Source organism: Amia ocellicauda, chromosome 23 (genome assembly GCF_036373705.1).
Source record: "Amia ocellicauda isolate fAmiCal2 chromosome 23, fAmiCal2.hap1, whole genome shotgun sequence".
Classification (NCBI taxonomy): domain Eukaryota; kingdom Metazoa; phylum Chordata; class Actinopteri; order Amiiformes; family Amiidae; genus Amia; species Amia ocellicauda.
In genome coordinates, this window is record NC_089872.1 from 5,860,516 (window position 1) to 5,882,155 (window position 21,640).

The following is a 21,640-nucleotide window of genomic DNA, read 5'->3' on the forward strand; positions in this document are numbered from 1 at the left end:
ATAATAATAATAATAATAATAATAATAATAATAATAATAATAATAATAGTACTACTACTAACAAATAGTTAATTCAACCAGTGTGTCACAGTTTCTAGTGACACCGTCATTATCACACGCTACTGGGCGGAGGTGGCGGGGAAGAAGCAGGGGGTTTAAATACGCGGTCGCGACTACGGTGGCGTTCTCGTTGCGCAGATGCGCGCAGTTCTGCGCACATCTGCAGAATCCCACCGCTCCCATTGGCGGAGCCGCGCAGATCGGCGCAACACCACCGCGACCCACAGGAGTTGCGCCGCTACACGCGACTTCCTCTCTGTTTTCCGCTCTTATCAGCCAGTCGGCACGGCGCCGGGTCAGACGCGAGTCGATGTGTGAAGCGGCACCGCGCATGTGTGTACAGCACTAGAGCTGAAGCGCAGCCCCAGCCGGAGCGCATCCTCACCGCGCTGAACGGCAGGCAACCAGGTAGGCAATCACAGCGCCTTTCCAAGTTCATACTTCACCGTCGCCTTTTTCTGGGTTTAGGATGGAAACCGAAAGTAAAACAGTCTCATTCTACCCCCGTTTGCTTGAAAGAGAGTCATTATTTTAAAAAGGGAATCGACGTTTGCATAACTTTACATCTTACAAACTGAAAAACGGTCTTTGTATGCAGATGTAAAACGTAGATAACACATGCGTGGTTGAAACAAGTATTGAAGTCTTCTCGTTGAAGAGCTGGGGATTCCCCATACGCATACCAGCGAACCTCTCTATTACTATGCCGCTTTGAAATAGCTAAAATAAATAAAAAAAAACACGAACATCGAGCACATCTCTGCCCGTAGAAAGAAGTTTGAGTAGAGTCTGAGTAGACTGTGCCAACGTTGTGAGTACCTACCATCGCACACGGAGTGAGTAGCGCAGGAAACGGTGCGTGGTGTTATTGAGAATCCTAATTAAGAAGCAGAGACGCATGCAGACGACTTAGTCCTGCCTTGTGGACGAAAATATCGGTGTTTTTTCCAAGTAAAGATCATGCATGCCGTTTTTTGTTAGTCCCGAAAGTGTGAATTGTCAAGTGGTTGCAGAGATAGCCATGTGTGTGTTAGTTGCAAACGCTTCCGTAATAGGATATCTAAATTAAAATTGTACCTTTGCAGGACATTCTGCCTTGGATTTTGGAATCCGAATATTAGTTTAAGTAACACACAGGAGAACGAAAGCATCCTGTTAGTGTCATGAAGCGCTGCCATTGGTCGGTTTCACAGTTTTCGGCAGGGGATTTCTGAGGCGTCATTTTGTCCCCCTGTCTTGGCGTTTTAATGCCCCTCATACACGCTGTCAGATGCGAGCTTGATCATTTCCGCCAAGATATCTCCTGTGCATGTGTGGTGCTGAGCTGACACTTATTAAAATGGGTTAAATATATTTAGTTCTACATGGATTTGCAAATAGATAGTCAGCAGCATGGAGGACTATCCATATATACACAGATAAAATAATGCATGTTTAAATAGATACATGTTGAAGTAAATCAGTCAATACATGTTGGAATAAAACTGCGGCTGGAACAGATATTGATTTAAATGAACTCTGCGTGAGTGCGTGGATATACAACTATACGGTAACTTTTAAAAAGACAATTTCTAACTGTATTTAGTTATTTAATCGGATATGTTTCAATATCTGTGTGGCTCTGCAGTTCTGCGCGGGTCTGCGCGGCTCCACCAATGGGATCAGGGGATTGTGCAGATCTGCGCAGAACTACGCAGACACCTGCGCTACAAGAACAGTATTATCTACTTACGTTATTTACAGCTGACTGGGCATTTGCCTTGATAAATACAGACTGCAGATATAATTATTCACTGTAAAATATTTGAATTAATATCACAAAGTAGCTTTATTTTCCATTGACCAAATGTGCGTGATTATATTTAAAAACCGTAAAGCAAATGCCTATTGCTGGGAAATAACGAATCGACGCGCCGGTTTCCTACTACCGCGCATGCGCACGCAGAATATTATTCTCACTACACTGACCGATGGGTGCGAATCGAGTCGGGTCTGTACTCACCGCTCTCCTGCCCCGGTGTGTCCCTCGGCAGGCTCCATGGCTTCGGAGGACAGCCCCGGCGTGGCGGGCGGCCTGTCCAGGCAGAACTCCGGGGCGGCGGCGTCCTTCGAGTTCGACTCGGCGCTGATGGGACGGACCCTGCAGTTCGTGGAGAAGCTGGAGGAGCAGTACATATGTCCCAGCTGTGGCCGGCTGGTCCTCAACCCTCACCAGACAGGCTGCGGGCACATATTCTGCTACCAGTGCATCAAAACCTTCCAGTAAGAAGACCATCAGTTTCACTCCCCTCTCTATATGACTCTATATGTGCTTGAACACAAAGTTACAATTAGTAAAAAGACATTAAATAGCAACAATAATTCAATCTTTGTTATGTCTCGTGCTAGTCAATGGGTCATTTTGTTATTTTAAAATAGCTTTGAATTCCCACAAATGTTTCAATCCGTTTTAAATGTCAGTGGTGAACTGCCACCCACCCCACCCCTAAAAAAAAAAAAAAAAAGCTTATGTTGATGTATCTTTTATCTTTCAGAGAGAGCAGCACTATTCCAAAATGTCCAATAGATAACGCTTTGATCAAATCAAATGAGGTAAGAGCCAGGTCAAGACACTTAACTAACCACAGCACTGTGCCAACCTGTATATCTTGCTTCCCAGGACATACACTCACCTAAAGGATTATTAGGAACACCTGTTCAATTTCTCATTAATGCAATTATCTAACCAACCAATCACATGGCAGTTGCTTCAATGCATTTAGGGGTGTGGTCCTGGTCAAGACAATCTCCTGAACTCCAAACTGAATGTCTGAATGGGAAAGAAAGGTGATTTAAGCAATTTTGAGCGTGGCATGGTTGTTGGTGCCAGACGGGCCGGTCTGAGTATTTCACAATCTGCTCAGTTACTGGGATTTTCACGCACAACCATTTCTAGGGTTTACAAAGAATGGTGTGAAAAGGGAAAAACATCCAGTATGCGGCAGTCCTGTGGGCGAAAATGCCTTGTTGATGCTAGAGGTCAGAGGAGAATGGGCCGACTGATTCAAGCTGATAGAAGAGCAACTTTGACTGAAATAACCACTCGTTACAACCGAGGTATGCAGCAAAGCATTTGTGAAGCCACAACACGTACAACCTTGAGGCGGATGGGCTACAACAGCAGAAGACCCCACCGGGTACCACTCATCTCCACTACAAATAGGAAAAAGAGGATACAATTTGCACAAGCTCACCAAAATTGGACAGTTGAAGACTGGAAAAATGTTGCCTGGTCTGATGAGTCTCGATTTCTGTTGAGACATTCAGATGGTAGAGTCAGAATTTGGCGTAAACAGAATGAGAACATGGATCCATCATGCCTTGTTACCACTGTGCAGGCTGGTGGTGGTGGTGTAATGGTGTGGGGGATGTTTTCTTGGCACACTTTAGGCCCCTTAGTGCCAATTGGGCATCGTTTAAATGCCACGGCCTACCTGAGCATTGTTTCTGACCATGTCCATCCCTTTATGACCACCATGTACCCATCCTCTGATGGCTACTTCCAGCAGGATAATGCACCATGTCACAAAGGTCCAATCATTTCAAATTGGTTTCTTGAACATGACAATGAGTTCACTGTACTAAACTGGCCCCCACAGTCACCAGATCTCAACCCAATAGAGCATCTTTGGGATGTGGTGGAACGGGAGCTTCGTGCCCTGGATGTGCATCCCACAAATCTCCATCAAATGCAAGATGCTATCCTATCAATATGGGCCAACATTTCTAAAGAATGCTTTCAGCACCTTGTTGAATCGATGCCACGTAGAATTAAGGCAGTTCTGAAGGCGAAAGGGGGTCAAACACAGTATTAGTATGGTGTTCCTAATAATCCTTTAGGTGAGTGTATATCAACAAAATCCAGGTGTAACTCGTCTTAAATAAATGACACTCCTGCAAGAAAAAATATTCATGTTCCTTTCAACTCCGTTCTCTTAATCTGCTGTCACCAAAATAAAAAGAGAATCTCTTAACACATCAACCCATATTATTGGAAAAGGGCAGTGGCCCTCAAACATCCCAAGCATCCCTGTCATGTTCACCCTACGTGTTGAAGTACATTAATACATTTTATGTTATTGTGCTAGTTAAGAAAAATAAACTGCTACATTTAAATTATTCAAAACTATGTTATTTCTTGTACAACAGATGCTAATGTGGCACTGCTTAGGAGGTCAAATAAAAGAGGCAATGCCTAATAAATTACACAAGGCTAATGACCGGGAATGTGTTAATTATTTATACCAATACAATAACTGGTCGTTGAGAAGCTGTCAGAGATGTATGTGCACGAGAGGAAGGCATGAATACATGGCTGTATGTCTAGCCTGGATACATTGATTTAAGTATAGCTACAGGACGTAGGTGTTCAGTGAGATTACTGTTTCCACAAGATAAACGGAAAACCTATATGTTTTTACTTTGCATCGTTATTCTTCCAGAAATAATTTGCCACAGCATGCAAACGGAGCACTTGCATTGAGGAGGTATTTGTTTTATTACAAACTACCTGCCTGACAAGAACCAACAGGGAGCCAATTTCTATACAGGATGAATTTCAATATTATTTTACCTTTATTTAACCATAAAAAAAATGTGTGTTCAGTAAAGAAGACTCTGCAATAAACAGATTCATAAAATACAAATGTTATTTTGTTGTGAACAAAAAAACTCTAGTATTGTAACAACATATACAGTGAGGGGAAAAAAGTATTTGATCCCCTGCTGATTTTGTACGTTTGCCCACTGACAAAGAAATGATCAGTCTATAATTTTAATGGTAGGTGTATTTTAACAGTGAGAGACAGAATAACAACAAAAAAATCCAGAAGAACGCATTTCAAAAAAGTTATAAATTGATTTGCATGTTAATGAGTGAAATAAGTATTTGACCCCTTCGACTTAGTACTTGGTGGCAAAACCCTTGTTGGCAATCACAGAGGTCAGACGTTTCTTGTAGTTGGCCACCAGGTTTGCACACATCTCAGGAGGGATTTTGTCCCACTCCTCTTTGCAGATCCTCTCCAAGTCATTAAGGTTTCGAGGCTGACATTTGGCAGATCGAACCTTCAGCTCCCTCCACAGATTTTCTATGGGATTAAGGTCTGGAGACTGGCTAGGCTACTCCAGGACCTTAATGTGCTTCTTCTTGAGCCACTCCTTTGTTGCCTTGGCTGTGTGTTTTGGGTCATTGTCATGCTGGAATACCCATCCACGACCCATTTTCAATTCCCTGGCTGAGGGAAGGAGGTTCTCACCCAAGATTTGACGGTACATGGCCCCCGTCCATCGTCCCTTTGATGCGGTGCAGTTGTCCTGTCCCCTTAGCAGAAAAACACCCCCAAAGCATAATGTTTCCACCTCCATGTTTGACGGTGGGTATGGTGTTCTTGGGGTCATAGGCACCATTCCACCTCCAAAAACGGCGAGTTGAGTTGATGCCAAAGAGCTCGATTTTGGTCTCGCTTTCACCCAGTTCTCCTCTGAATCATTCAGATGTTCATTGGCAATCTTCAGACGGGCCTGTACATGTGCTTTCTTGAGAAGGGGGACCTTGCGGACACTGCAGGATTTCAGTCCTTCAGTCCTTCCTTGTTACCAATTGTTTTCTTGGTGACTATGGTCCCAGCTGCCTTGAGATCATTAACAAGATCCTCCCGTGTAGTTCTGGGCTGATTCCTCACCGTTCTCATGATCATTGAAACTCCACGAGGTGAGATCTTGCATGGAGCCCCAGACCGAGGGAGACTGACAGTTATTTTGTGTTTCTTCCATTTGCGAATAATCACACCAACTGTTGTCACTTTCTCACCAAGCTGCTTGGCGATGGTCTTGTAGCCCATTCCAGCCATGTGTAGGTCTACAATCTTGTCCCTGACATCCTTGGACAGCTCTTTGGTCTTGGCCATGGTGGAGAGTTTGGAATCTGATTGATTGATTGCTTCTGTGGACAGGTGTCTTTTATACAGGTAACGAGCTGAGATTAGGAGCACTCCCTTTAAGAGAGTGCTCCTAATCTCAGCTCGTTACCTGTATAAAAGACACCTGGGAGCCAGAAATCTTGTTGATTGATAGGGGATCAAATACTTATTTCCCTCATTAACATGCAAATCAATTTATAACTTTTTTGAAATGCATTTTTCTGGATTTTTTTGTTGTCATTCTGTCTCTCACTGTTAAAATACACCTACCATTAAAATGATAGATTGATCATTTCTTTGTCAGTGGGCAAACGTACAAAATCAGCAGGGGATCAAATACTTTTTTCCCTCACTGTATACACAACACTGCAGAGTAAACCTGAAAATTCAAAATGTGCTCCATTTGCTTTCAATTGACCCCTGACTTGGAAACCGTTATAGTTTGTTTCCTATAGAAGGAGGAAATATAAGAAACTGATCGTGTGTATATATATATATATATATATATATATATAATGTGTAGGTGTTTGACGTTAAGATCTGAACTGAGATCTGCTTTTTCCTTAGGTTTTTCAAGATAACTGCTGTAAAAGAGAAATATTGAACTTGGAAATATACTGCACTAACTCTCCAGACTGTAGTTTCAAGGTGCCAATATGTCGCTTACAGGTATGTCAAAAATGTAATTAGCACTTATATTAGCAGTAAGCCTGTGTTGAAGTTTACTGTGTAGGAGTCTGTGGCAAACATTTTTGTAGTAATGTAACTGATTAAATATAATAATATGCAACTCACAATACCATAATTCACACAACCTCCAAATAAATAAACAAAACTTCTGCCAAAGTCAAAAAGGAAAGCGGCAGTATGGAAGAAAAAATATTTCTAGAGAACCTTTCAGGCATTTGCCCCGCGACGCTGTTTTTGTTCTCTTCCACCCAGGAGCATCTGAAGCTGTGTCTCTACGAATCCGTGCAGTGCTCCAACACGGGCTGCACCGACGTCATGTTCCGCAATGACCTAATGGACCACTTGAAGAGCATTTGTGCTTACCGAACAGAGCCGTGTCCGCACTGCAGGAAGTATTTTCTGCAGATCCAGTTACAGGTGAAGACAGTCTGTTTTCATTGTGTTTTTTTGGTGCCTGAAAACTCAGACCTGCTGCTGTACTCTCTGCTGACGCTTTGATGTGTAATCAAATGGCACTGCTGGAATTCCCAGCATGCCTTGTTCCAAATCGATATGTCCTAACTGAAATGGCACCAAATTCAGGAGCACAAACTCGCACTTTGATTTATTTTTTCCCTCCCACCTTGAAGAAGTTTCGATCTGAAGGATTTTTCAGGGTGAATGGGTCTCCCCGCCTAGCTTATCAAAGGGAGATTTAATGTACAGTAAACATTAATTAATGTAAAATGCAGTACCAAATGTAGGTATAAAATATATGTTAACAGGAAGTGCATACACTGTTCCCTCTGTCAATGCCATTTGTTCATGTATTTTAAGGAACATGAAGACAACAACTGTCCTGAGTTTAAGGTTCACTGTCCAAACAAATGTCCCCAGGTTTTAAAAAGGCATCAGGTAAGAGGCCATCATTGCTTTATATGACTTTTTGCAGGTGAAACCTTTTATGAGAGAGTTTTCTATTTACTATAAACATACAACAAAGAGATGTGAGTGGTTAAATCAGTGGCATAATTCCTAATTCACTAATTTATGTTTTAAACGTTTAAACTGTATTCATGTGAAATATGAATAATTACACAATTGACCAATTCGCTTTTAAAGCTTAACCTAATAAAGTTCATAATAATTTAATACATGTAAACACTAGCTTAGGAGAACCCTCTGATAAAATGTCTCAATTATGTATGGTGTCTTTCTGTTCTTCTAGCACCCAATATGACTTGTAAAATAACGGGTCTTGGTGCTGACAGGTTTGAGAGTATGAGAGTGCAGCCAACGCTAATTGCTGCAGCCTGAGCTTTTGGTTTTCTTTGTTTGCTTTTGTAGCTCAAAGACCATTTTCACGAATGCCCAGCAGTTGAAGTGGACTGTACATACAAGAAGTACGGCTGTAATGTCAGGGTTGGTACAAACTAATTCATCACGACGTGTTCAGTTCAAAGCGTTGAGTAATATTATTCAGCAAGGCTGCAAACCAGTTTCGAACGTTGGAATGAGTGTTCAAGGAAGACGTGATCTTAATTTGAATCAGTATTAAGACAGCTTTAAATGTAAGGCAGACTCCCGTGGGAGAGTTCAGAGCATGTGTAACTATTCCCCCTTTTTAAATACCAGTATAAGGGTTTCCTTTTCTTTTTAAGTAGGAAAAGCGAGTGGAAGTACAAGCCCATGAAGACGTAGCCCTGAAGGACCATCTGCTTTTGGTTTTGGAAAGTAACGCCAATTTGGAAAAAAAGGTGAAATTTGAGTCAGAACCAGACTTCGGGCTTTTATTCCATTTGTACTAAAAACAACTCAAAAAAACAACAATTGGACTTATTAAATTAAACAGGACGAGAATAACAGCTGCTAGACATTACAATTATTCTATTTTTGGAATAATTCTGCACACATTGTATCATCAGATCTACCCATGAGTGTGCCGTGTGAAAATTAAATTAGTGAATGGGTTTGACAAGTTGCATGTCAGAGGACCTGTGCTTGATCTCATCTATCCTGAAGCTATGGAAATTGTTTTAAAGTTTGTTAATTGGCAATTACAGAACAGGGGGTGGGGAAAGGGGGAAAAACTGATGATATTAAATTAACAAAAAAGTGATTGATAGAATCCATTCAGTTAGTCTGTTATATACAAACCATCTATTACACCCCAGTAGTTGCTTTCTTGGATCCAGAATATCTAACACCAGGCTCTTTTCAACAGATTGACAATCTTCAGAAAACTATGCTCCTGAAGAATCATGAATTTCAAGAGTTAACCAGCGTTGTCAACTGCCTGGAGAATGAAATCAAGCCCCTGGTGCAGCAAGTCAACAAGACTGATGGCGTGCTGTCCACTGTGCAGGTGAGACTCTCTTCTTCATGCGTCAGATTTCCCTCAGATTGGCCAAGGGACGATTTCAACATTCCTTGAAAATAATGCCTTATTGAAAGTCCAGGTATTGTGGAGATGTCGTTAATGTCCACTTTTCTCCTGTGGTCTTCCGTTCCCGCCACAACAGAAGTCCCTCGAGGAGCAGAAGGACAGGGTGTCCAGCATCCAGATCCAGCTGCAGCAGCTCTCGCGTGCCTTCAACCAAGACTCCAGCCGCTCCGAGGTGGGGCAGCTGAAGACCTCAATGGACAACCTGAAACAGCAGGTCTCTGTGATCGAGTCACTTCAAGACCGCTTGAGTAAGTGCCCTTCGCCTTCCTCACTAGACACCCACTGCAGTGAGCTGAAGCAATGAACCTATTCCGTTCAAACGGAGGCAGTCAGCTCTTTCAGAATTATCTTCGGTTTGGGTGAACATTCACTGAGAGCTCATCCCTGGATCGCAGAGCAAAGGGCAAAAGCACAGAAAACTCTAAGGCTTTAGACAACAAGCCTTATTCATGAGTAGACATTAATTAACCTACTCATGAATATTAGCAACACTAAAAATACATAATTCCTTATCATCATGTGACATGGTTTAAGAGTAGACGCTCTTCTCCTCCAGCCGTCCTCGACGATCAATACAAGCGCCATTCCCGGCTGCTGAACATCCACGTGGACCAGCTCAACCTGAATGACGAGAGGTTCAACCAGGTGGAGGCCACGTCCTACAACGGCAAGCTCATCTGGAAGATCCGGGACTACCAGAAGAAGAAAGAGGCAGCCACCTCCATTTACAGCACGCCCTTCTACACCAGCCGCAGTGGCTACCGCCTGTGTGCCAGGGCCTACCTGAATGGGGACGGCAGTGGCCGGGGAACCCACGTCTCCCTGTACATCGTGCTGATGAGGGGCGACTTCGACTCCCTGCTGCCCTGGCCGTTCAGACAGGGCGTGTCCCTCATGATCTTGGACCAGAGCGGGGCTAAGATCGACATTGTGGACTTCTTCAAGCCGGACCTGGCCAGCAACAGCTTCCGCCGGCCGGTCTCTGAGATGAACGTGGCTTCGGGCTTCCCCTGCTTCGTCACGCACACCGACCTGGAGAACCCCAAGAACGGCGTCTACGTGAAGGACGACACGCTGTTCGTCAAAATCAAAGTGGACATAACGGGCCTGGAGGACCTGTAGACACTCCCCGCCAGCGGCAGTTTTATCTCCTGCCAGTCACGCCATTTTGTTGTTATTAACGTAGAACAATTGTACTCTGCGTTGTAGCAGCAGAGCCTTACTGCAAGTGCATCTGAAAAAAAAAGCTTGTTCACTGTAAACTGGATCCAGGGGGTTGTCAGTTGTTTTGCCTGCTTTTTGCGATTGCTGTGAAAGGAACTCCCTCCTTCCCACCAAAAAAAAACAAGTTCAAGCTTGGTTTGTGAGCTCGTCTACTGCTTTGTGTGCATGTAGTTTGATTTGCAATGCTTTTTCTGAAGCAGCTCTTTGCACATGCACTGTAATGTTACTGCACCTCTCAAGGGCAGTAAGGAAACATGAGAACTCGTTTACTTTCTGTCATGGTATTAGTACTGCCACACCGTGCTCTGATCCATTTATGAAGGTCAAAAGAACTAGGCTTTGCTCAGTTGTAATTTATCAAATTATTAGACAATGTTGCAGGGTCTCTTATCCTGAAACATTTCCTTTGTACAAGCAACTTGTCAACAGCTACTTAATATATAGTTCTGAAGGATTGTGTGGACAACAAATAGTCTATCCTGCTCGAAGTGTTACACTATGCTAGTAAGAGGAGCATGTTCAGGAAGCAGCTGGAAGGATATGTTTTAGAGGATTTCTAATCCAACGGATATTGTTGGATCATTCACAATATTGGATGATTTGCAAGCATTCCCTAAAAGCTGTATTCATGATTGAGAGCTATCCTGGGTTAAAGCTGCCTAAGCTGTGATGTTAGGCAGGCAAGTTAACCAGTCAGATTAATTTATATTAAAACAATGTCTTTTTAAAATGTTTACGGTGACATTGGTCAGCAGGTAGGTGTCTGACCTTTGTTTCCAGACTCCATGAATGGAATGTCTTCTTCATGAAGAATTTAGAATTAGATGTGCTTAAGAATACAACTGCTCACATATTTTGAAATCGTATTCTGTTTCCCTTTTCTGCTTTCGCTGGAACTTTTGTGTCGATTGTCAAAGTCCTGAACAGGAATTGGTTGTTGTATCGTTCTTGTTCCCAAAACTTCAGAACTTCTCCTTTTCAGTCATAAGATCCATCATCATTATCATTCACTACTAAATGACTGGTGGTGACATTCTCTTTATTTTAATTATTTCTATTAAAGATATTTTGGAGTATATCAGAGGATATATTTTTATATTAGTAGTCTACTAATGGCAGTTGTTTACCTGTATAATTTATTTTTATGAGACCAGAGGAAGCCTGGAGCTTGAGACAAAATGTCAGATATTTTTTTTCAATTTTACAACACAGTGTATTTTTGTAGCTCTGTCTGTCTGTCTGTGTTTTATTTTCCAATGCGATGTGACAAGAATATTTCTGAATTAGCAAAGCTGAAACTACTCTGCTAATACATACTATATGGTTTCCGTTGACTGTGTTTAACCACATGCAAAACGGAAACAGGACATTACTGAGTCATGGATTCCATTAACTCTGCTTGCCTGATTGCATGATTTAGGTTTATTGGTGGTTACTTGTGTTTTTGGCGGGGTGGGGGGGTTACCACTTCATGCTAGTACTAGAAATGAAGCAGTATTTAAATACTACTAATTGGACTTATGGTTATCTCCAAATCAAATATAAAACTACATGATTTCAAAAACAGGCTGTTTATCCCTTAGCAAAAGTTCACATTGAAAGGGCAATTGTGTTATTTATTCATATGTTATTGCATCAGACTTCGTCAGTCACTACAGTTTAGTAAAAATATGCACCGCAATACTCATTTACTGACATCATCAGCTTTGGTCTCCAACAATGACGGCTTCAAAACAGAAAAGGCAAATATATACTGGTATTACCAAGAGCAAAACCAAATAGATCTACTGCACATGATACAAATGAACAACTATACAAACGTGCATCCTTTTCCACTGTCACAGAATGCTTGTGCAGCTGAAATTGAATATACCGCAAAACTATCTAACAGTAAATATTAATAATACTGAAAGAAGAAGGGAATTTGTGTATGAAACTTGAATCGAGTGTGAGTGCTGGAGATTGAGGTTGCGAAATGTGACACTATGCAAAGTGACGGTGCAGATTGAGAGAAATGAAGGGCCTGTTTGTGAAAGCAGTGGTTTTGAATAGCTGGACTCTGCACTCACTGCCCAAGAAATGAGAAACCTTTCATGCCCTAGCCTAGTGGCAGCTCAAACACACGGGCATAGAGCCCAGGCGGTGTCAGAGGGCAGACAGCTCCATTGCATCCCATTTCCATATATTTTTGAATATAAATCACTGATCTTAAAATTTTTCAGATGACAAAAGTGGTTCCTTTTCATTTCAAATATATGGGATGTATTTTAACTATATTTTAGTCAGTAATCCATTTATTTATTTTCTAGGTTGAAAATATAGTGTAAAAATTAATCTCACCATATAGTTTCAACCTATAAAATGTATGGAGTATAGACTAAATATAGATTTTAAAATCTATCCTGTGTATTTTACATATACATAAAAAAGGGAGTGATTTTGACAGTTGGAGGGTCACACTTTTCGAACCATATATTAAAAATATATCTAAGTGGATTCCTCCAGCTCTTTCAGACTGAATGGGAGTTGGTTCTGTGTTTTCTTATACACACGTTTAGGAAATATCGTGGCCCGTCTGATGACAGGGTTCCTGATTTATGCGGTACGGATGGAAAACCTGCTAATTGCAGCACATAGGTAGGATCTCATGATGATCTAAAGGAACAGTCTAACCGTCCCCTACTTGTCTAGGTTTGAGTGGAGGATCAGATGTAAAACATGAATGCTTTTCACACAACAGCCATTTTCACTTTGGCTCATCACTTTCTTGATGCATTTCGTTGTGACTCAACTGCTGGAAAGATCTCATCTGCATCACTGCTGTCATTTCTGTATGCGCTGTTATTTCAATTTGACTGGCTAAGTCGTGTAATTTGATTGCATCTTATTTAACAGATTCACTTTTTGGATGGTAATATTATATCAAGATTCACACAAGCATAACAACTGTACTGACACTGTACTGCTTTTGTTAAATAAATAACTGCTATTTATTTGAAGTATTTTTCTTTGGGTAAATAAATAAATAAACTGAGGTTTGCAAGGATAATTAAAGTATTGGAAGTATTTGCTCTCTGTTAACATTCTACACATTAATACACAAGACACAACAGGCACAAGAGTTGTCCAATTCCTCTTACCTGCAGCTTTGAACTCTCTGCCAAGACTGTTTAGTAGCCTGGTAGCATTCAACAGCTGCACTGCACTATTTCACCAGTGAGGGGATGCTGTTGGAAATGTTTGTGTTGCACTGTTCTGTACAAGGAATAATTACAGTAAAGAACCTTTGGAAACCATCACCCACAATACTCCATTTCTAATCCTCACACTCAACAGAATAACAGAATAGTACTTATATACACAGTATATAAAGCTGAGTAGACTATATTGGGTGTTATTTCCCATTCTGTGGACTTGCAGTGACGACACACAATGCCAAAATATCAGCCTGATTTAGATTTCCAAAAATAACCATACTGTTTTACAGTGTGTCACCCGATACGGGACAACCTTCATCCAGTTTGCACAGGAGTGTGTGTCAGGTGGGGAACAAACAGGGTCTCCTCAAATGGTGTGCGCAGTCATAAATGAACTATTAATATCTCTCCGCCCCGCTGGCCAGTGTAAGATCTCAGCTTCTCCTGTACCATTGACTGCTTTCAGCACTGTTCCCAATTCCATCTTGTCCAAAATGTGGAAGCTCAGACGTAAGTTCATAATTCTCCCTATTTCAGTTTTTTGTTTGCTTGTTTTTTGTGTTGCCTTTCTCAGCTGCAGATGTTTGTGTTTGCAGTGTTGTGAAAACCTCTGTAATTGTGTATCAGTCTTTTTTCCACCATAGACTTGTTTTGTTTTCCCGACTGTTGTCTACTTGTGAAAACTCTGAAAAGTTTCACATTTTTACAAAACGCCCAAGAAAAGCCACGCATGGAAACAACACAACGTTGACAACTTTTGTTTTCTGTTCTGACACTGACTCTAAATTTGCCCATTATTAGACATTGTTTATCATAATCTTCTTGTTGTTTTGCCCTCTCTTTTAGCTCCAGTTGAGTTACCTTTGGCCACAAGGTACAAGTCTATTCTAGAGGTACTGAATTTATTACATAATAATAATCATCATCATCATGTTAAGATTTGGATCGTAATTTCACATTAAGTTAAAAATTGCAACAGCAAAGAAATGTAATGGGTGGTGCTGTGCAAAACCTGGACATCTTTCTCCGCTTCAGACAGCTGTGGCCATTTCATTATTTTGATGTATATTGGGAGGAGGCATTAGACATTCCCTGAACATACAACCATTTATCAACCATTAAACTAATTATCATGCAGCGATTTCCACCTCCAATATTTGCAAATATTGCATTCCACACCGCAGGAGAAAAAGCCAGTGGACCCCATGTCTCTGATCAGACTGGGAAGGCTGTCCCCCGAGGAGGAGTTTCCCGTTCTGAGCAGGAACTACACTTGCATGGCCCAGATCCTCACACTGCCCATGTACAAGCGCCAGTTCAACCGGGCTACCGACAGTGGCTTCATATTTGATGACGTCATACGGCCAGGGCTAGAAGACCCGGGTAAGTACGATCTATATATATATATATATATATATATGTTTTTTACAAGAAGTGTGCATTCTGTTTTGCTGCCACTCTACTCTGTTTCACTTCTGAAGAGCAAAGCCATGCATTCATAAATAAGAACTGAAAAACCCTCACAAGAACCCTCTCTTTTACCTGTAATTCAACAAATGACATTACATCAAACTCATGTGATGTGCTGATTAAGACCATGAAGGAGCATGAAGAACTACACAAACCACAGACAGGAACTCAATATAGACAACAGTTTAGATCTACACCCAAGTACACAACACAGAGCAGGATCAGCTGTCCAAATAGGAAGCCAAAAGGGGGTTGGTTGTTGGCCAGGCCTGATTATAACTTGTCCGTGTAGCTATACTAAGCATTAACCAACAAGTGATAACACACACATGGATGTCTGGAATCCTCTGTATGGTTTTGAACATTTTTGAGCTTCTTGGGGGAAGTTCATTCTTCTTAATCAAGCCCCTTCAGGACCAAACCAAACAGCCAGCGTGGTGTCCTTAATTGACAACACAGTGGCAGGTGAAGAACTGATTGTGTTCGTGCTGGAGGAATTCATAAAAAACACTGTAATCTGCCAATAAATCCCCTGGCCCTTCAAGGCATGTGACATTTCTAGATGGATGGTCACGCTGTCAAATTAGCACTTGGCAAGAGCAGTCTAGTTGGACTTGTTGCCAGGGGAGACAAACTGTTGGTGTCTACTCAACTGGAATTACCACAAAGCAATGCCTTTGTACACAAACTCTGAGGTACAGTATAAATTGAAAAATCAATGCAAACAAAAAGGTGGAGAAATCCAAAAACTGCAAGCAATCGTGGACACATCATAGCACATGCCACTGAGGAAATCCAGACAATGAATGAATGAAATATGCACCGCTATTGCTACTTGACGTCAGTCTGCTTTCAGAATGTTTAAGAATAAATCCTATGATATCTTGCATCCGTTGTGAATTTAGCTGACATCAAGCAAAATCATAGAAGTTATTGGACAAAATAAGGCCTTCATTTTAAAGCACAATTCTTAGTAATATTCCTTAATTGCAAGTCATTCTCCAAAACACACTCTGTCAGGGAAATACCTAAAATCTCAATTTCTAGCCACAGAAAAAGGGAAGTTATGCTAAACCTAGAAATGTTCTCTATCTGAGCACTTTAAATGCCAAGCCACACGTCTGTATAAGCCTAGAAGGAACGTAATGTTTTAATACAGATTTCATGTCTCCCTATGTGACCTCCCCATATGTCCTGCTTATAATCGATCAGTTACATAGCCTAATAGGAATCATTGATAGAATACATTTTTTTTAGCACATTTAACAGTTCATTAAAACTTTGCAGGAAGGTGAGACTACATTAGTGCTAGGGATGGGAATTTTAAATAATTCAATATTTGTGTGTATTTGATTAACCTAACGATAGTCCCTGCTCTGATGCTCACGTGAATAAAAGGCATGTGCGTATACAAGCCTACTATACATTACTATCAAATACATTAAGTATTGTAGTGTGCTCCTCCAGTGGCGCTGCGGGTTAAACACCTTTAGTCTTAGGGTGGTGCCCCTGTAGGAGCACTGGGTTTAATCTAAGTAATTGTGTATGTACGGGGGCCATGTACCGTCAAATCTTGGGTGAGAACCTCCTTCCCTCAGCCAGGGCATTGAAAATGGGTCGTGGATGGGTATTCCAGCATGACAATGACCCAAAACACACAGCCAAGGCAACAAAGGAGTGGCTCAAGAAGAAGCATATTAAGGTCCTGGAGTGACCTAGCCAGTCTCCAGACCTTAATCCCATAGAAAATCTGTGGAGGGAGCTGAAGGTTCGAGTTGCCAAACGTCAGCCTCGAAACCTTAATGACTTGGAGAGGATCTGCAAAGAGGAGTGGGACAAAATCCCTCCTGAGATGTGTGCAAACCTGGTGGCCAACTACAAGAAACATCTGACCTCTGTGATTGCCAACAAGGGTTTTGCCACCAAGTACTAAGTCGAAGGGGTCAAATACTTATTTCCCTCATTAACATGCAAATCAATTTATAACTTTTTTGAAATGCGTTCTTCTGGATTTTTTTGTTGTTATTCTGTCTCTCACTGTTAAAATACACCTACCATTAAAATTATAGACTGATAATTTCTTTGTCAGTGGGCAAACGTACAAAATCAGCAGGGGATCAAATACTTTTTTCCCCTCACTGTATGTAGATGTACTGCTATTTAACAGTGACAATGTTTAAAACTAATCACACACAATCTTGGTTCTTTTAAAATGTAGTTACATCCTTGTCTGCTTTTTAATCTGTCAAATGATTTTTACCGCAGTGAAAGTGAACAATCCTGTGTCAGTGTTCAGTATATGGTGGACTTGGGAGTAGCCTGGCTGTGTTTGTGTGGTGGTCTGCAGGGGAGTCTTCAGGCCCCATGTCAGTGGGCTGTGTGGCTGGAGATGGTCAGTCATACATCGTCTTCTGTGACTTCTTTGATCGCGTCCTCGAGCTCTACCACAAGGGCTACAGAAGGGCCAGCACCCAGCGCAGTGACTTCAACTATGACAACTTGAAGGTAAAACAAGCAGGTTTTGGAAAGGGAAATTCTCCTTTTTCTTGGACACTGCAATTAAGTTTATCGGAAAGCTTCATACAACTCATATAGCAGCCTATTCCTTTTTTTTTGTGCATCATAAATGTGTTAGAATAAATAAAGACGGGAACAAAAACCATTTGTTATGACTTTTGTAGTCAGAGGAAGATTTCCAGCTATTGTCATCATGAAGAATTGTTATGCCTCCTACAGAAGTGAGATTTGGGAACTGAGTTGGAATGCCACCACAATAGTATAGTACAAATCGAATGAGAATAACAATTTTGTGGCCTAGCATGCTCTCTACATGCAGTTACTGGAGCCTATAAAGTTTGAAATGACTCTGAATGCCAAGTACCCACACCTACACACAGCAACGTTGTCTGTGCGTTGTGCAGGGCGGAGATGACTTTGACAGCCAGTACGTGACGAGCTGTGAGGTCTGCGTTGGCCGCAATGTCGAAGACTTCTCCTTCCCACCACACTGCAGCAGAGGAGAGCGCAGACAGCTCCTCTCGCTGGCTGACAAAGGTACAGTACTTCTCCCTTAAACCAGCATGTTTACAGCGCAGCGTTTCTAAACCGTACCTCTTCATTCCAGCCTTCAGGCAGCTGAGTGAAGAGATTCCTGGCACCCTAGTCTCTCTGCAGCAGCTGGCCGCGGACAGAGCACAGCTGGGGTGTGTGGGACTCCCTGTGGACACCCCCTCAGCCGCCATGCTGAGGACTGGGGTGGCGAGAGATTGGCCAGATGCACGGGCAGTATGGTGGGTTTGTTCAGCCCTTAAAGCACCGACACACAAGAGAAAGGAGACCAGAGAGCTGTGTCAGTGTTAGTAATAAGAGTTGTATTAGTAATATAAGGGTTTTGCCCATCTGCAGGGGAAATCTATTTGCTTGTGTTTGCTGTCTGATGAAAAATAGCTTTAAGCTTTGAGGAACGGATTACTAAACTGGGAGAACAAAGTGCAAGAAAGGGGGTTTTTATCTCGCCGAACGGATGCAAAAGTCTTCAGATGCATATACACATACACATATACACTCACCTAAAGGATTATTAGGAACACCATACTAATACTGTGTTTGACCCCCTTTTGCCTTCAGAACTGCCTTAATTCTACGTGGCATTGATTCAACAAGGTGCTGAAAGCATTCTTTAGAAATGTTGGCCCATATTGATAGGATAGCATCTTGCAGTTGATGGAGATTTGTGGGATGCACATCCAGGGCACGAAGCTCCCGTTCCACCACATCCCAAAGATGCTCTATTGCGTTGAGATCTGGTGACTGGGGGCCAGTTTAGTACAGTGAACTCATTGTCATGTTCAAGAAACCAATTTGAAATGATTCGACCTTTGTGACATGGTGCATTATCCTGCTGGAAGTAGCCATCAGAGGATGGGTACATGGTGGTCATAAAGGGATGGACATGGTCAGAAACAATGCTCAGGTAGGCCGTGGCATTTAAACGATGCCCAATTGGCACTAAGGGGCCTAAAGTGTGCCAAGAAAACATCCCCCACACCATTACACCACCACCACCAGCCTGCACAGTGGTAACAAGGCATGATGGATCCATGTTCTCATTCTGTTTATGCCAAATTCTGACTCTACCATCTGAATGTCTCAACAGAAATCGAGACTCATCAGACCAGGCAACATTTTTCCAGTCTTCAACTGTCCAATTTTGGTGAGCTTGTGCAAATTGTAGCCTCTTTTTCCTATTTGTAGTGGAGATGAGTGGTACCCGGTGGGGTCTTCTGCTGTTGTAGCCCATCCGCCTCAAGGTTGTACGTGTTGTGGCTTCACAAATGCTGCATACCTCGGTTGTAACGAGTGGTTATTTCAGTCAAAGTTGCTCTTCTATCAGCTTGAATCAGTCGGCCCATTCTCCTCTGACCTCTAGCATCAACAAGGCATTTTCGCCCACAGGACTGCCGCATACTGGATGTTTTTCCCTTTTCACACCATTCTTTGTAAACCCTAGAAATGGTTGTGCGTGAAAATCCCAGTAACTGAGCAGATTGTGAAATACTCAGACCGGCCCGTCTGGCACCAACAACCATGCCACGCTCAAAATTGCTTAAATCACCTTTCTTTCCCATTCAGACATTCAGTTTGGAGTTCAGGAGATTGTCTTGACCAGGACCACACCCCTAAATGCATTGAAGCAACTGCCATGTGATTGGTTGGTTAGATAATTGCATTAATGAGAAATTGAACAGGTGTTCCTAATAATCCTTTAGGTGAGTGTATACAAACATGCATGCATTATGTACATCTTCTTCAGGAAGGCATGTAGGAGTCTTTTGAGCAAAGGTTTTCTTTTTTAAATGGACATTACAATTAGGATTTGCCTCTCACTCTACATAAGCTAAATGGCTCTCTGCATCTGTGTTGTGCATTTCACAGGATCAGCAAAGACGAAAGCCTGGTTGTGTTAATTAACATTGAAGAGCACCTGCAGTTAATATCCACGCGCAAAGACGACAACATCAAGAAGGCATTTGAATGCGTTTGCACTACGCTGCGGAAGGTGAGTTAAAAACAGCTGGAGACACCTCTCTCGTTGGGACGTATCCAGAGTCCAACTAAACATTTCAAAGGCTAATTAACAAGAAGAGCACAACAAAGTTGTTGGATGCCCCCACAGAATGAACGTCTGTGATGAGCTTCTTAGAAAAAGTTAACTGTTACATAATATCTGTCCCAATTATAATTTGCCTTTCTACAAAAATCAGAAGAAATGAAGGAACTCCAATTCTTTCTATACTCAATAAAAGTGCTCCTATTACACGTACCAAAACTACATGGCCATGCACTGTAAATGCACACAAAGTACAGCATCAGAGGAATGCAGGAAGCGAAACTCTTTGCGTTTCATCAATACAGACACAGTAATTAAAAGCTGTATTGTTGTGTCCCCTGCTGTTTCATGTGGCGTGAGCTGGAGGAGCTGTATAAGAGACTGAGGCACCCGTTCGTATGGAAAGACCACCTGGGCTATGTGCTGAGCTCTCCGGCCGAGGTGGGGACGGGGCTGAGAGCCAGTGTCCGGGTGGCACTGAAGCACATCCAGCACCACTGGCAGCTGGGCAACATCCTGGACAGACTGCGCCTGAGACTGGCCCACACAGGTACACCCGGCCGGGGGTCCCATCAGCCCTTGCGGTGCACTGCAGGGGAAAAACACAGATGGTACAGATGAATGAAAATTATGAAAAGACTTGATTCTGTTTTCTTTTTAAGATGTAAACTATTCAGACTCAGGACAATAAACTTCTTAGCACAGTATATGCAGTTCCTACCACATTGACCGAACCACCCAAGACCTGAAAGAAGTGATACTCTGTGACCGAGAGAAAAGTTAATCAAGAGAATAAACCACTGTAATTAGCAGTATTAAGTTGCTGTGGCTGAAATACCAGAGCCATCCCAGGGAAAGTCATTTGGTTTAACCTTTTAACAAAAAAAAACTAAAAATATTTAACCTTTAACAAGAAAAATCTTGTTTAGAAGTATCTAGTAGGAAGGATTTTTTCAGAAGACATTTTAACAGACCTTATCTCCCATCTCTCGTTTCTCCTCAGGCTGTGCTGCCGGCAGTGTCTGTGAGGTTTTCAATGCACAAACCATTGGCTTCACTGAAGTAGAGCTGCTGCAGTTTCTTGTGGACGGTGTCAAACTCCTGATAGTCATGGACAAGACACTAGGCCAGCCAGACGGAACTATTGATCACCTAATCCCTGCTCACAAGTAAAGTGAAAGGCAGAGGCTTAAAAAAAATTGTATCGTACATCACCATAATAAAGGACTTTGTGTAAGACATGAAAATGCAATGCAAGCAGCTTAAATCAGTCAATTTTTACTACAAAGCACAGTACAGGTACTGCTCAATCTAGATATGCAGATTCACATTTCTGAGTTCCAAGAGTTCCTAATTACTTGGGTAATGGGCTGTACTGAACACAGATTATAGTTATACATTTTCTGGTTTATACTGTTAAAATGTGCATTTACTGACTCACAAAAGGGAATTCCCTAAAGACACTGGCCTAGAGTAGCAGCATGTAACACTGTCTCACAAAGAT

At 42.0% G+C, this 21,640-nt stretch overlaps 3 protein-coding genes across 4 annotated transcripts; all 3 read left to right on the top strand.

Annotated features, from left to right (window-relative positions):
* The first annotated feature begins 349 nt into the window (after nt 1-349).
* Nucleotides 350-13,352, top strand: traf5 (Tnf receptor-associated factor 5). 2 transcript variants are annotated; one of them, XM_066696862.1, is made up of 11 exons: nt 350-468; nt 2,094-2,322; nt 2,595-2,652; nt 6,588-6,689; nt 6,963-7,127; nt 7,527-7,604; nt 8,037-8,111; nt 8,354-8,446; nt 8,914-9,054; nt 9,212-9,383; nt 9,692-13,352. In XM_066696862.1, exons 2-11 carry the CDS (start codon nt 2,099-2,101, stop codon nt 10,255-10,257), a joined length of 1,674 nt encoding a protein of 557 aa, XP_066552959.1. In that variant the 5' UTR covers nt 350-468; nt 2,094-2,098; the 3' UTR covers nt 10,258-13,352. The 2 variants fall into 2 exon arrangements, with proteins under 2 accessions (XP_066552959.1, XP_066552960.1); XM_066696863.1 differs by lacking the exon at nt 8,354-8,446.
* Nucleotides 13,353-13,988: 636 nt separating this feature from the next.
* On the top strand, nt 13,989-17,344 carry LOC136719374 (creatine kinase, testis isozyme-like). Its single transcript, XM_066697298.1, has 4 exons — nt 13,989-14,066; nt 14,403-14,449; nt 14,741-14,939; nt 17,292-17,344. Exons 1-4 carry the CDS (start codon nt 14,051-14,053, stop codon nt 17,342-17,344), a joined length of 315 nt encoding a protein of 104 aa, XP_066553395.1. The 5' UTR covers nt 13,989-14,050.
* LOC136718733 (creatine kinase M-type) lies at nt 17,305-21,388 on the top strand. Its single transcript, XM_066696446.1, has 6 exons — nt 17,305-17,531; nt 17,948-18,080; nt 18,151-18,316; nt 19,962-20,085; nt 20,497-20,686; nt 21,140-21,388. Exons 1-6 carry the CDS (start codon nt 17,391-17,393, stop codon nt 21,307-21,309), a joined length of 924 nt encoding a protein of 307 aa, XP_066552543.1. The 5' UTR covers nt 17,305-17,390; the 3' UTR covers nt 21,310-21,388.
* The last annotated feature ends 252 nt before the right edge of the window (nt 21,389-21,640 follow it).

Excerpts from the sequence above, each read along its gene's own strand:
- LOC136718733 (XM_066696446.1), top strand. The coding sequence starts at position 17,391 with ATGTCAGTGGGCTGTGTGGCTGGAGATGGTCAGTCATACATCGTCTTC. Across the intron at positions 18,317-19,961 it reads CCAGATGCACGGGCAGTATG|GATCAGCAAAGACGAAAGCC; the intron begins GTGGGTTTGTTC and ends TGCATTTCACAG. Across the intron at positions 20,086-20,496 it reads TTTGCACTACGCTGCGGAAG|CTGGAGGAGCTGTATAAGAG; the intron begins GTGAGTTAAAAA and ends ATGTGGCGTGAG.
- LOC136719374 (XM_066697298.1), top strand. Across the intron at positions 14,450-14,740 it reads GGTACAAGTCTATTCTAGAG|GAGAAAAAGCCAGTGGACCC; the intron begins GTACTGAATTTA and ends TCCACACCGCAG. Across the intron at positions 14,940-17,291 it reads GCCAGGGCTAGAAGACCCGG|TGAAAGTGAACAATCCTGTG; the intron begins GTAAGTACGATC and ends TTTTTACCGCAG.
- traf5 (XM_066696862.1), top strand. The coding sequence starts at position 2,099 with ATGGCTTCGGAGGACAGCCCCGGCGTGGCGGGCGGCCTGTCCAGGCAG. Across the intron at positions 7,605-8,036 it reads AGGTTTTAAAAAGGCATCAG|CTCAAAGACCATTTTCACGA; the intron begins GTAAGAGGCCAT and ends TTGCTTTTGTAG. Across the intron at positions 9,384-9,691 it reads GTCACTTCAAGACCGCTTGA|CCGTCCTCGACGATCAATAC; the intron begins GTAAGTGCCCTT and ends CTTCTCCTCCAG.